Genomic DNA, 14,345 nt, shown 5'->3' with positions numbered 1-14,345 from the left:
TAACTGCAGGGGGAGGCAAATGTCTGGACACATGTTTACCTTCCAGTGCGTGAAAGTATTAATTGGTGAGGAGGCTGCAGCTTGTGGTGGTGGAGAGGTTTTCGGTAGCCATTTTGAACTTCACCATATTGAACTCAGCTCAGGTTTTCCAGATGAATAGGGGGTCATGTGACTAGAATTTAGTCAGAGACACACTGGAAGTGTTAACTCCCAAATGAGTACAGATGTGGCAAAGCTAAGTGAGGGCAAAGTTTCTCAAAGTGCTTTAAATGATGTGTTGAATGTGTCCACCATTCTGCCAGTTCAAACGGGCCACCGAAAACATTTCCCTCCTAATTACATCCATACATTAGAAGTAATTTTTTTCATTATTATACCAGTTATACAGTCTAAGGCAAAAGTGTGGAAACACTCATTTAAGGATGGAGTCCAGATCCAATGCCTTCTGCTGCTGCCGCGCTTCCATACTCACCACTATATGAATTCCAAATTGCAAGACATTTTATACCCTGCCCCATTCCAATGGGAACAGCCATAAAATACTCCGGAAATATCCCTTTAATGCAAAGTAGCACCCAACTCCAGCTTCTGTGGTTCTGTAAGCAGGACAGTCTCATCGCTCGGGTCAGTTGTCTATAGGGTGATTTTTGGGGCCAAAATGTAAAATGTACACCTATATTACATCGGGTATATTAGGCCTCATTTATCAAAACCGGCATGGTCTCTAATTGCAACCAATCAGATTTCAGCTTTCATCTTATAACCTCTTTAATAATATTAAATGTTTTATTGAAGACGGGGGGGGGGGGGGGGGGGGGGACGGAAAAAAAAAAAAAAAGCAAATCTGGCGTTGTGTATCTTTTTCTTTCCTGACAGCGTTGACCATAGGGAATAAATAAATAAATAATGTGTTACTTTCATATATCGGGATTTTACGACCGCATTAACACCAAAAATGTTTGGGGTTTTTTGTTTTTGATTTTTTTATTATGAAGATGGGGAAAGGTTGTTTAAACTTTCATTTCCTTTAATTTTTTTCTAAAAGTAAGGGCTCCCACACACTTGCGATTGCGTTTTTGGTTAACGCGATTGTCAATGGGACTTTCTAATGTTAAAAACGCAACGCAATGCACCAAAAACGCAGTTGCGTGTGTTGCGTTTTTTTTACAATAGAAAGTCCCATTGACAATCGCGTTAACAAAAAACGCATTCGCAAGTGTGTGGGAGCCCTTAACACTACTTTTTATACTCACTTTCACTTTTTAGTCCCCATGGGTTATCTTGAAATCATTTGATCGTTCCTGCACTATAATATAATGCCACAGTATTGCATTATACCATAATCTGACAGGCATTCTATCAAGCCATGCCACAGGCATCACTTAATAGGCAATCAGCCATGGCAGTCCTGGCAGCCTTCAGAAGGCCTCAAGTTGCCATGGCAAGTGAATGGCACGACACGATTTAATCACAGGGGGACCGTCCGGGATCCCCAAGTACCAACTGGGGCAGGTAAATACCGCTGTTAGAATTGACAGCGGCAATTAAAGAGTAAACAGCTGCAACAAAGACACAGATTGCAGCTGTTGCGAGTGGGTGTCAGCTGTCAAAGACGGCCAGCACCTGCCCTTTATGGAGCAGGATTGGCTCCCGATTCATACAAACCCCACACACCCATAACGTAAATGTGCGCCCTGGGGCATGAACGGGTTAAACAGATCTGGAAAAATTAAAGCTGCACTGTGATTTGCCTTGCTTCCCACAGCAACCATTTTTTTACGACAGATGTTTTCATCTGCCTAATGAAGAGGGCGGGGCTGACAAATATGTGGGCGTTTCCAGAATCTTTAGTGGGCGTTCCTGTGTGGATTGGGGGTGGAGCTTAAAACTATTTCATGGATGGGGATTCAAAGGTTTACAGATTTGGTTTTGATAAATGAGGCCAGACGGGTCTACCGCCCAGTTTCTGCATCTCCGGCCCGCGCTGTGATGGCGGCATATAGTTCATAAAAAAATAAATATGGCTTCTTCAATTTGTGCCCAGAATGTCAGCCAGCATCTTGACGGCGTGCTGCGACTGGCCGCAGGCGTACTCCTCCAGGCTGGACCCCATCGCTTTGTACAGGGTTTTAGTCAGTTTGGCGACCACATCCTTGAAGTTCCCGTTCCGTCCCGGCAGCACTCCGTTCCCGGTGATGTTAGACAGGAAGTACCACAGCACCGGTAAGACGTGGCGCTCCACGGCCTGAGGCTTCCGATGGTAAACTGAAGACACCAGACCTGAAATGGGAACGACAAAAAGTGGAACAGGTTTTGTGCCAAAAATAAAGGACGACTAAGAGGAGCCAAAAAGTGCGCCGAACTCATCACAGATCTGCACCGTTTTTACGTACATGAGGTGGCGTAAATGACAGAAGCATGCCTAGCGAGACGCACCAAACTTATTATGCCACGTATGCGCCATTTTTATCAATTTGGCACCATTAAGTGCTACAGAGTGATGTCCCCATAACAGTTCTGCTAAATCTTACATTTTATAATCATACCTGACAATCGTTCAGTCACATCACTCATAGCGCGGCCGCTGAGGAAACGGACCCTGCCGGCGAGCGGCTGCAGGAGCCACAAATTATCTGTAACAAAAAGGCAAACGGTTGTCATTGCTATGGGGGCACTGCGGGTGGCGCAGTTATGGGGGCACTGCGGGTGGCGCAGTTATGGGGGCACTGCGGGTGGCGCAGTTATGGGGGCACTGCGGGTGGCGCAGTTATGGGGGCACTGCGGGTGGCGCAGTTATGGGGGCACTGCGGGTGGCGCAGTTATGGGGGCACTGCGGGTGGGGCAGTTATAGGGGCACTGCGGGTGGGGCAGTTATGGGGGTTGGTATAGAAGGTGGGGGTGGTCCCCCCCGATAGACTAGAAGTAAGCCAGCCTGCGTTAGTCTGCGGTGTAACAGGTGAGCAAGCCTACAGCCTGGCAGCAGCGAGAGAAGCGGGGACGTCCCCCTGACCCCACGGAGTGTGCCACCCAAGCGCCCAGAGAGAAAAGCCACGCATCATTGAATAAAGTTCTGTTAAAAAGTTAGCAATGGACTTGGTTACTACCCGCGGTGACGAGGCCTGGAAGGAAAACTGACGGAGGACAAAACAGCTGCTGAAAAAAAGTTGGTGAGCTGGGCGGATGAAGTGGCACTGCACCACCTGACCCTCCGCAGACTACAACACCCGTCGGCCGATCCCAGGGGCACTATGGCTGTAATTGCTTTGGGAAAACTATTATGGGGCACTGTGGAGGTCACAGCTATGGCAACACTGGGCGTCATTGCTGTAGGTACACTGTGATTGACACTATTATAGGGACCTTGTGGCTGTCATTGCTATGGGGACACTGTGGATGGCACAGTTATGGGAACATTATGGCTGTTTGGGAAAACCAGGTCATTGCTTTGGCGGTATTATGGGGGCACAATGCAGGTCACTGCTGTGAAAAGACTGACAGCCAGTGTCTCCAAAGTCCTTGTTAAGGGAACACTGTGGCTGTCACTTATGCGGCACTGATTGGCACCGTTATGGGAGCACTGTGGCTTCATCTGTTATGGGGCATTGCGGCTATCATTGATATTGGGGCATTAGTTGGTATTATGGGACATTGTGGATGCCACATATGTGGGCACTGTAGTTATTGTGGCGTGGTCAGTTATGTGGGCACTGAAAAATCGTCTGATGAATTCACAGTCAGTACCTAAACTGGAGATAAGCGTATCCAGAACCCTGACGGCGGCCGTGTAGATACCGGAGTGCTTGGAGTTCAGATTGTCTGTGATTACGATCACCATGGGGACTAAGACGTGGTGCAGACTGTCCTTAAGGAGCGGGATCATGACCGCAGCCGACTCCAGAGCGTACTGATTCACCTTCTTATTGGCATCCTGCATCCTTGGGTTAAAGGCGTCAAAAATCTGCAAAAACAACATAATAAAGCAACGTTCACAGAGAGACCGGTCACACCGGAGGATGGCGCAGGATGAAAGTAGCTTAGCTGAGCTCCTATAATACAAGGGGGGGCAATTACTTTTCCCTGCATCATATGACAGTACAGTGTCTAATGTAAAAATGACACTTCCCAGAATGCAAATCACCAGAAATCTCTGTGCAGACACTGAACAAGCAGGGAATGCTGGAAGATTTCAGCTCTGAAGCATGAAGATTTCCAAATCCATTTTTAAAGATATCCCAAGCAATCCTGACAGATCTTATTGTCTTCAAGTGAGGTCTGACAAGCAGGGCCGGCTCCAGGCTTACAAGGGCCTTTGCCCACTGTTGGTTTCCATTTCGCAATAACATTGCCATCCGGTGTGTGCGGTGCCGCCACATCCAGGGAGACCTCATAAACTGAGAGAACGTGGACAATGAAGCCTTGTAGGAGCTGTGAAGACATCACACACGTGGTCTGCCCTTGTTCAGGGGGTCTCTCAGGACATTAGGACATCCATTAGGACCAGAACCCTCCGTAGGGAACTGCATGTGAAGGGTTACTATGGACGAGCGGCTGCACACAACATCACAGCAGCGCCTGCAATGTGTCTTGGAGCGACGGACTGTAAGTGAGTGGAAGCAAGTGTTGTAGACAGCTTAATCACAGGACACCATCTTTCCATTATGGTGGGGGAGGGTGGGGGTTCTACTGGGAAGGACTAGGGCCATTGGTTATAGTGAAGTCCATCGTCAACACCAATGGGCACAGTGACATCCCGGACAATGTGGCATCACCTCCCCTGTGGTAATACTTTGGTACAGCTCCACCAACATGACCAAGCACCATATCATACGGCACGCAGTGTGGAGGAGCAGGACGTTTCCACACTTTATTAGCCCAAAGTCCGGACCTCAATCCCATCGAGCGTCTTTGGGATGAACTAGAATGCCGTATTCGTGCGCCCAACATACCAGTCATGCCCCGCATCACTATCTGAAGCTCTTTCAAAAATGGTGGCAAAGCCACATCTATGGGAATTTGGTGGAAAGCGGCCAAGCAGGGTTACCACAGCCATTGAGGCCGAAGGCGGCCAACACCCGATTTCATCACCTTGTATGTGCATCCCAATACTTCTGTCACCATAGTGTATAGTGCTGCTCTGGGGTCATTATGGTGGCAGCCGTGTATAGACATCCATATTTCGGATGGTTACATCAATGACATTTTTTTGTCATGTTCACAGATACAGAACACACGGGCCGCTGATACTTGATGATGAACACAATATGATCTGTGGATCTTCTTTATTGGCTTTTGGCCACTCACCTGGTTAATGTTGGAAGTGACAAACTTGACGTTATTCTTGCAGTGCTCCAGTAGAAGCGTCACCCCGTCCATTTTGTTCTGGTATTCCTTGGCTGTAAGTAGCTGAGTGAGCTCCTTTAGTTGCTCCGTCACCTCCGCAGCACGGACAGGCTGCCGTCGAGGGACCGGGGACTCTTGAGGCGCTGATTCCATCTCTCCAAGCCGGTTTGGGCTAAAGAAATAATTATACAATAATATATACAAGTAGCGTTATAATACCATTATATCAAAATTACATCATCACAGCGATGTCAACTCACTGTTAGCTTGGTTTGTGCTAGTTCTATCTATACAGCTGCCATCATTTTTACATATACTATAGTTAGTTATCATGTTGGACAACGATGGTCCGTAGCGCCGATCTAGAATGACCACGACTGAGAGCAGTGTTCCATTCAGTGTAGATGTTGGAGGAAGTACCGTTGTCTATCTGTTGCACCCACAAGCGCCGCGGAAGATCAGAAGGCCTCCACCATCCGGCAGGGGGGGGGGGGGGTCGTCTCTCGATTTTACCCCCTCTTTCCATTGCTGTGGTTAGAGCACAGTGGGCCGGGACAGCTTCTGACAAGCGTGCAACATAACCAAAAAGTTCAAGTCGTCGCCTTGTTATTGTTTTTGTGATTGACTCAAGACCCGTGCCAGGAGATGTGAAGCCCAAGACAGGACACCTCAGAATCGAACTGTTCCAATGAGTGTCTCAGATTAGATGTGACGTCTAAGAGTGCAACATCGTCGGCGTAGACTAGGTCGGTGAAGTGGTACTCCAGAAGAGTGACCCCATTACATTGGACAATACGCTCAAGTCCATGGCCTTGCAGAAGAGTGTGAGAGCCAACCTTGTCGAACACCAGACGAGGTCTCACAACTAGCAGAGGTTGAACTGTTGATACGGACCTTGGCGGATGTGCCCTGATGCATGACTTTTAGTAGGTTTAGAAGGGATGTGGGGATGCCAATGCCATGCAAAGCCTTCCTTGTACCAACCATGACGAGACTCTTCAACTCACATATACTATGGGCGTTCATAAAGATGAGAATCCCATAGCAAGAATTAAAGGCATTGTCAAATTATGAGCTTTTGATGACCTATCCTCAGGATAGTCCATCAGTAGCAGATTTGCAAGGTTTTTCCACTCTGGACCCCTGCCAATCAGCTGTTTGCTGGGCTGCTGCACTCAGGAAAGGAGTTGATTCCAGAAGGAAGGAGACAGTTTTTTTCCCACTGCAGTGGCAGTCATTTAAAAAAATTGTTCATGAGGCACTATCACTTTGTTGGGCTACAGAGGGGGTACTAGTACTATGGGGGGGAGGTTACTGAGAGGTTCATTTAGGAGTACTAGCAGGATGGGGAAAGTATGCAGAGACGAGTCGTGGTTGGAAGAATTCTTCATATAGTCTGGGCTGAGATAGAGAAGAAATATTACAATGGACGACTCCAGAAAAGACGCCATCTGTGATCGCTGGAGGTAATTGCATTGTAATCGCTATCACTGGAGGTAACCGCACTGTAATCACTATCACTTTGTAGAGGTGGTATCTGACTATTATATGGTGAGTGCTTTATTTAGAGGTATACTAGATCTGCCCAATGTATCTAAGCCCGCCATGTTATAAAAGTTGTCTTATAGAATATGTATAATATCTTTCGGGGAGAAAGGGTGGGGGGGGAGGGGCACTTAAGATCCAGGAGGAACAACAGAGGTAAAAAAGAGATACTAAGCAGTAATACACTGCAGCACAGAGTATTGCAGGAGACGAGTCTGGCAGCAGTTTTGAACAGGCATGAAACCTCAGAACATCCATTTGGTTAAGTAAAACTCTGAGCTCACCTCTGGTCTGACTCAGGAGATTCCTGGGCCCTCACAACGCTGCTCCTCTGTAGAGGCCGCTGACTCCGGGCAGATGGAACGTCTGAGACGCTGTCACTTACTTCCTGCAAAAAGTAGAATTTTTGGTTTACAATCAAGTCCATAAGTGCCTAAAATCGTGTTTTACACGAGTCCATGAATATTTCTGTACACAGTGTTTCACTTGTCAGAGCAGCAGTCTGTGCTCCAGAGCTGCTCTTCCTTCTAGAGACAGGAAGTTGTTCCCATAGTCAGCCGTTTTGGAGGATATGGGGAACTGCCTACGTATAAATTACCTACCTTCTCTCTTCTTTCCATATCTGACATTCCTGTGTATGGGCAGCTGATACATATAGATAGCTACAGAACAAACAATCATTTGGCTGACGGTGGTCTCACGCAGCCCCCATAATACTCATGCTCTACTCCGCTGAGAGTGGAATGGGCAACGGCTAGGAGGAACGTGGTATGACATGGCCGCGCAGGCAGGGGTTACCAAGTCTGAATTAATGTAGGATGTGATGGGTGGGTTACTGTTGGGGGGTATAGGGGGTTAGGCTAGGGCACCATTTTATGGCTCAGATTAAATTTTCAGTTAGGCCACGGTTTTTGATGATTCTTGCGGTCCCGGTGGATTTGGATACTTACTGCAGCACAGTAGGGACCAGGCAGCCCTTCATGGTGCTGCCGCGGTACAAACTCATTTAGCTGCTTTTTCTCTGCCCCCTCCACTGACTTATGCCATGTCATGCATGAGAGTCCATGAGAGATAGATGTGTGCGGCTGCCCTCGTAAACCCATCGCCTTCTGTGCGTACTTTGGTAGCAGACAACAGACTGCCAAGATTTTCTAACTCTTCTGGAACATCTGGGAAAATGGGGAATCCTCCAGGACTCCGGGAAGAGTTAGCAAGTCTTCTAGGTGCCGCAGAAGCCAACATGCAATTTTCATGAGCATTTTACCAGCCCACGAAAATCACGTGTTTCAATAGAAAAATGTTTAAAAAAAAGCATCCCACTCGCACGTACACGGGTGCAATGTGATTTTAAATTTTTTTTAACTTGCCCATAGGAGATAACGTGCGAGTTAACATGCTGCAAGAGAAGAATCACACATGCAAATAAATAGGCCCATTTAAAACAATAGGTTGTATTTCTGTGTGAATTTTGTGGCTCTTGAAACGCACAAAACTCGCACAAGAATATCAGCTGTGGAAATACGGCCCTACGGTGCATTCGCATGGATGATTTTGATGCGCAATATCTGACCAATTGCGATATAGTCAGACATCGACGTGCGTTGGAACTCACACATCCTTATCTTTTACAGGTGCGATTTTTTTCCACTTCTAAATAACGGACATGTGACCGCTTACATTACAAAGCATTGGTTCTAATAGATGCGTTTTGAAAACGCGCCTAACATGCATGAAAAAAATTAGCTCGTCTGACTGAGACCCCAGTGTTTCAGAATTGCTCAGCATTCCCTATGGCAGCAAAATAAAAGTGCATCGCACTCTCTTGAAATTGTGACATCATGTGATTTTGCCGCACATTAAAAAAATTGCATGTTGCAGAGATGCAATGGGTTTTTCTTGCAAAACACATCGTACTGCAGCAAAAAAAATCATAGGTTTAAGAGTGCTACCTTGGTTCGAGTTTCTCGGACCGATATTGCAGTCGCCCATGTGAATGCCCCCTTACTGTGCGTGTGGTGCCAGGGTACTGCACTACCAGGAGGAGGTGTGGCCTGTGAGAAGGGTGTGGCTTGTGGAAAAGAGATGCGTGATTATGCCCCCCAAAATTTCCACTGCACTCTTACATTCCGTGGTAGAAGATTTCATAAAGTTGGTAACTATGAGAGCATTCCTGCAATGACAGCCGCATGACGGCCCACAACCAGGGAGCATCAGTGGACGGTAATAGAAGGTAGAAGAAGTTAAGCAACAACATCTCTAACATAACTGGAGAGATTTGGAGTTTGCTGGCCGAGGTTCACAAGCTTACGTACTTTCTGTTTAACAGTGGTGATAAGTTCACGCAGGTCATGTGATGGGATCAAGCGTTCCATCTGCTGTTCGAATTTAGGGTGAGTCATTACTAGGCTGAACATCCGTCTTCCATAGAACCTAGAACAGTAAAATGTTATGGTAAGATGCCATTATAGAATTACACTGAGTGATCACTGCATTAGGAACAGCTGGTGCGTGACGTCAGTACCACTTGGTGGCCCCGTCACGATCTGCTCTCATAATGTGCTGACCTCTCTGCTGTCCAGCAGATGACAACTTTTGGCTGTCATGGCTAAACATGGCGACTTTGACATCAAGCAGATTGTGTGACGGTGCCAGGAGGTATGGTGCCAGAACTTCTGAAACAAACGGAGTGTACCAAGACTAGTTGAACCCCAGACAGACATATATGACCGAAGATTACACAGCGGCAGGCCACGTGTGGTTGATTCTAGAAGCAAGTGTTGGATGGCACATCTGGCGTCTCAGCTACAACGTGCCACAGTAGACCAACTGACCCAGCAGTACAACAGCAGGGAAATTTACATAATAACCATGCCGCACACATTGAGTTAACTAAAGTTCAAAAGTCGAAAACCAAAAAGAGTTCACCTGATGACCACACATTATCCCCAATAATGCCTTGCATGCGCCCAGGAAACACATTAATGGACCTTGGATACGTTGCAGAAGTTTGTCTGCAGTGATGTGTCCCATTTACTGCTGAACCAGATGGATGGTCGGGTCAGCATCTGGTGTAAACAGCATGAGGCCATATCCCATAGGTGTACCATTGGGCTTCAACAGGCCGGTAGTGGTACCATGGTCTGGGGAGCATTTTCCTGGCATGGCCTAGGACCGTTGGTCATCATACCACAATCCTTTAATGTAGAATGCAACAGGGACTTGTGAGCTGACCATGTGCACCCATATCTTCAGGAAGTCTTCCCCGACCACAGCGCCATCTTTCAACAGGACAACACTTCATGTCATTGAGCTTGGATTACTAGGGAGTGGTTGAAGTAACGTGACAATGAATTCTCCACACTGCCATGACCCCTAAACTCACCGAACTGTAACCCTATGGAATATGCTTGAAAGGGCTGTGAGATCTGCTCCCACTTATCCGCAAAATGTGCGCCAACTGATGGAGCTGCTGCAGCGGGTATGGGGCAAGATGAGCATAGAGGGTGTTCACCACCTTGTAGAATCTGTTCCCTAACATCTGAAAGCCATGATTTCCTGAAAAGATGGGCCAACCTGCTAATTCCTAACGCAGTGATTAATCAGAGTATAATCAGTGTAGGATACCTGGTGTCTTGCTGTGCGTCATGCATCAGTTTAATAAGGGTCCTGAGGAAGGCGTCTGTGCTCTCTCTAGGCCCCAACAGAAGTTTTTCTGCCCTCAGCTGTTCCACCACAGTCAGGAGATGTTTCGCCGCACACTTTCTCACTGAGCTGTTCCGATGGCTACGGAAAAAAACCGGACAAGATAGAGGAAAACTAGAGGGTCACTTTCAGTTGTGCATTTCTCTTCTACTGTGAATGAAGCCAATGGTTTATCAGCAACTAGTCTAGAGATGTGTCCTGCTGTAGATGCTGCACTCACCTGATGCCCCCAGTAATCAGCGCCGAGAGGACCTTGGATGCGCTGACGTATTCCACCATGACTCCAAGAGACTTATCTGACTCCTCGCGAATGAAATCGTTAGAATCCCCAATCTTGTGGAGCAGAACCCGGCTGATCTCTTCGACTTCTTGGTCCATATTTCTTCGGAGGGCTTTGAACAGGTCACCCAGGGTCTTGATGGCGTGACGGGAGACTTTGGACCGTAGATTGCTAACCTGATGGTAAACATTGCAGTTCATTCAAATGCTCATCGGAGCAGGAACGTTCCGAGCCTTTATGCTGTCTGAGGTGAAGTGTAAAATGGCGCCCCCCCCCCCCCCCCGAAAAAACTCCCACTCATTTTACAGGAATTGAAAGCATCAGAACACAAGATACCCAGCACATTTTTGAACCACTGAAACTTGTCTGAAGAGATTAGAATAATAGCACTCCCATAGTGGTCCCAATAGTAAGTATCCCCTTAGTGGTCCCAATAGTAACAGTGACACCCTTAATAGCCCCGGTAGTAATAGTGACCTCATTAGGGGCCCCATTATAAATAGTGGCCCCAGTAGTAATAGTGTCCCCCATACAGCCCTAGTATTAATAGTGATCCCCATAGTGGCCACAATATTGGTGACCCCAGTTTCAATAGTGGCCAAAGTAGTAATAGTGATCATGGACCTCCAGCTGGGCAGCAACCCTAAAATCATTGCACTCACCCTGTTAGTAGCTCCAACCGCATTGTAATCAGTCTTTGACTCTTGAACTTTTTACCCCAGCATCTGCACTGTGTATAGGCCAGGGTCTGCATACAAGAACTCAGATTCTGAGGGGAGAAGTCAGGGGGTCACAGACTGATTACAGTGTGACAGTCGCCTGACCGGAGCTGCCGTTAATATGGCCGACAAGAAATACTGGCCGGGTGGCGACACTAGCTCCGCCCCTCTGAGGTCCTGCAGACTGCCGCCTGAGGTGGCAGGCTCAGAATCGCCTCATAGTAGGGTGCCCCTGCATTAGAGAGTTGTGCCTTATTTAACCTTATTCAAGTTACTTTTGAACTATTGCATCATCTTCAACTTTTCTTAAAGGCCACCTGTTGCCATTATGTTATACTGGTCATATTAGTTCAAAGGGTTTCTACAATTTACAAAAACTGAAGCCCAAGAAATAAGAAATTGAGTGGGGGCATGCTTTCCTGCATATAACCCATCCCGATTCTGCTTTTTTGTACAGATTGCTAATGTTGCATGGTGGTGCATCAAGGAGGGGAAACATTCACATAGATTTGGCGTATTGAAGGGTTACATTTCTATGAAATGTCTGATTCAGAAAATCCATGCTTAACTATAAAGTAAGTGAACTATTCAGGACCTCAGTGGCTACTAAGAGTATGTCTATCTATGGAGGACCTGACATGTCCATACATTACACAGACAGCCCATTCATTTCAATGGGATCTGTGTAATACTGCATTTTCCCTGTGGGGGCTCTGCAGGGAAATCAAATACTCAATGCCTGGTTCCCTCAAATCTATATCTGATCACTGAGAATTACAGCAGCAAGACGCCCTGTGATCAGCTGATCACTGGGGAATCTTTCCAATAAAGATGGGCTGTCCAAAGTAGACTGCCGCCTTTAACCCTTTCACTGCCAGGGATTTCAGGACATTCTCTGCTTTCAGTAACCGGACAATCTTCACATTTTTTGACATGTACAGATAAATCCTAAATTACAAAATTAAAAAAAATCATCCTAATCCCCCCACACTCATATATAGTCAGAGAACAGACAGCTTGCACATTGCAAAAATGCCACTCAGCACTTTATATACACACAGGCGCCTCCAGGCACTTTTGTGTCAAAGTGTTATTTTTCATAAAAAATGCTTACAAATTATTTCAATGGCTAAAAGTGTGATCGAAGCACAAATTTAGATGCATGATAACTCCTAAAAATAAAACTTCAATACCTGCAGAGCTCATACATTATGTTGACAAAAGCATTGGCCAACTAGCAGTCCAGTGCTGTCAGGTGAGGTGTGAGCATTAGACATAAAGGAGAGGATCCCACAGGAGATCCCAGTACAGAAACCATCAGATGCCCCCATGTGTAGAGCTGACAACAGGGTCTGGTGGGGGGATGTCACCAGGTGCAGAGCTGACAACGGGGTCTGGTGGTGGGATGTCACCAGGTGTAGAGTTGACAACGGGGTCTGGTGGTGGGATGTCACCGGGTGTAGAGTTGACAACTGGGTCTGGTGGTGGGATGTCACCGGGTGTAGAGCTGACAATGAGGTCTGGTGGTGGGATGTCACCAGGTGTAGAGCTGACAATGAGGTCTGGTGGTGGGATGTCACCAGGTGTAAAGCTGACAACGGGGTCTGGTGGGGGGATGTCACCAGGTGTAGAGCTGACAACGGGGTCTGGTGGGGGGATGTCACCAGGTGTAGAGCTGACAACGGGGTCTGGTGGGGGTGGAGGGGGTGTTACCAGGTGTAGAGCTGACAACGGGGTCTGGTGGGGGTGGAGGGGGTGTTACCAGGTGTAGAGCTGACAACGGGGTTGGCTGGGAGGAGATGCCACCAGGTGTAGAGCTGACAATGGGGTCTGGCAGTGGGATATCACTAGGTGTAGAGCTGACAACGGGGTCTGGTGAAGGGATGTCACCAGGTGTAGAGCAGACAACGGGGTCTGGTGAAGGGATGTCACCAGGTGTAGAGTAGACAACTGGGTCTGGTGAAGGGATGTCACCAGGTGTAGAGCAGACAACTGGGTCTGGTGAAGGGATGTCACCAGGTGTAGGGCAGACAACTGGGTCTGGTGAAGGGATGTCACAAGGTGTAGAGCTGACAACGGGGTCTGGTGGGGGGATGTCACCAGGTGTAGAGCTGACAAAGGGGTCTGGTGGGGGGATGTCACCAGGTGTAGAGCTGAGAAAGGGGTCTGGTGGGGGGATGTCACCAGGTGTAGAGCTGACAATGAGGTCTGGTGGTAGGATGTCACCAGGTGTAGAGCTGACAACGGGGTCTGGTGGTGGGATGTCACCAGGTGTAGAGCTGACAACGGGGTCTGGTGGGGGCGGAGGGGGTTTTACCAGGTGTAGAACTGACAACGGGGTCGGTTGGGAGGAGATGCCACCAGGTGTAGAGCTGACAATGGGGTCTGGCGTGGGATATCACTAGGTGTAGAGCTGACAACGGGGTCTGGTGAAGGGATGTCACCAGGTGTAGAGCAGACAACTGGGTCTGGTGAAGGGATGTCACCAGGTGTAGAGCTGACAACGGGGTCTAGTGGTGGGGATGTCACCAGGTGTAGAGCTGACAATGGGGTCTGGTGGGGGGATGTCACCATGTGTAGAGCTGACAATGGGGTCTCGCGGGGGGATGTCAACGGGTACAGAGCTGACAACGGTGTCTGGTGAAGGGATGTTACCAGGTATAGTGTTAACAACAGGGTCTGGTGAAGGGATGTCACCAGGTGTAGAGCTGACAACGGGGTCTGGTGGGTGGGATGTCACCAGATGTAGAGCTAACAAC

At 47.8% G+C, this 14,345-nt stretch overlaps 1 protein-coding gene across 2 annotated transcripts in view; it reads right to left on the bottom strand.

The window, feature by feature from the left end:
- Nucleotides 1-1,165: 1,165 nt before the first annotated feature.
- The window catches only part of TOGARAM2 (TOG array regulator of axonemal microtubules 2), a 49,688-nt gene continuing 36,508 nt past the window's right edge, over nucleotides 1,166-14,345 (bottom strand). For both annotated transcript variants that reach the window (XM_066595108.1, XM_066595109.1), the window contains exons 13-20: nucleotides 10,808-11,043; nucleotides 10,510-10,668; nucleotides 9,198-9,315; nucleotides 7,170-7,273; nucleotides 5,302-5,512; nucleotides 3,742-3,958; nucleotides 2,547-2,633; nucleotides 1,166-2,280 (exon numbers count right to left, since the gene is read on the bottom strand). In XM_066595108.1, the coding sequence (XP_066451205.1) occupies nucleotides 2,030-2,280; nucleotides 2,547-2,633; nucleotides 3,742-3,958; nucleotides 5,302-5,512; nucleotides 7,170-7,273; nucleotides 9,198-9,315; nucleotides 10,510-10,668; nucleotides 10,808-11,043 (1,383 nt within the window). In that variant the 3' untranslated portion in view covers nucleotides 1,166-2,029. The remainder of the gene's footprint in view (nucleotides 2,281-2,546; nucleotides 2,634-3,741; nucleotides 3,959-5,301; nucleotides 5,513-7,169; nucleotides 7,274-9,197; nucleotides 9,316-10,509; nucleotides 10,669-10,807; nucleotides 11,044-14,345) is intronic.

The sequence above is a fragment of the Eleutherodactylus coqui genome, chromosome 3 (genome assembly GCF_035609145.1).
Source record: "Eleutherodactylus coqui strain aEleCoq1 chromosome 3, aEleCoq1.hap1, whole genome shotgun sequence".
Taxonomy (NCBI): Eukaryota; Metazoa; Chordata; class Amphibia; order Anura; family Eleutherodactylidae; genus Eleutherodactylus; species Eleutherodactylus coqui.
The sequence above is the reverse complement of the archived record's forward strand: the minus strand, read 5'-3'. Positions and strand labels throughout refer to the sequence as shown.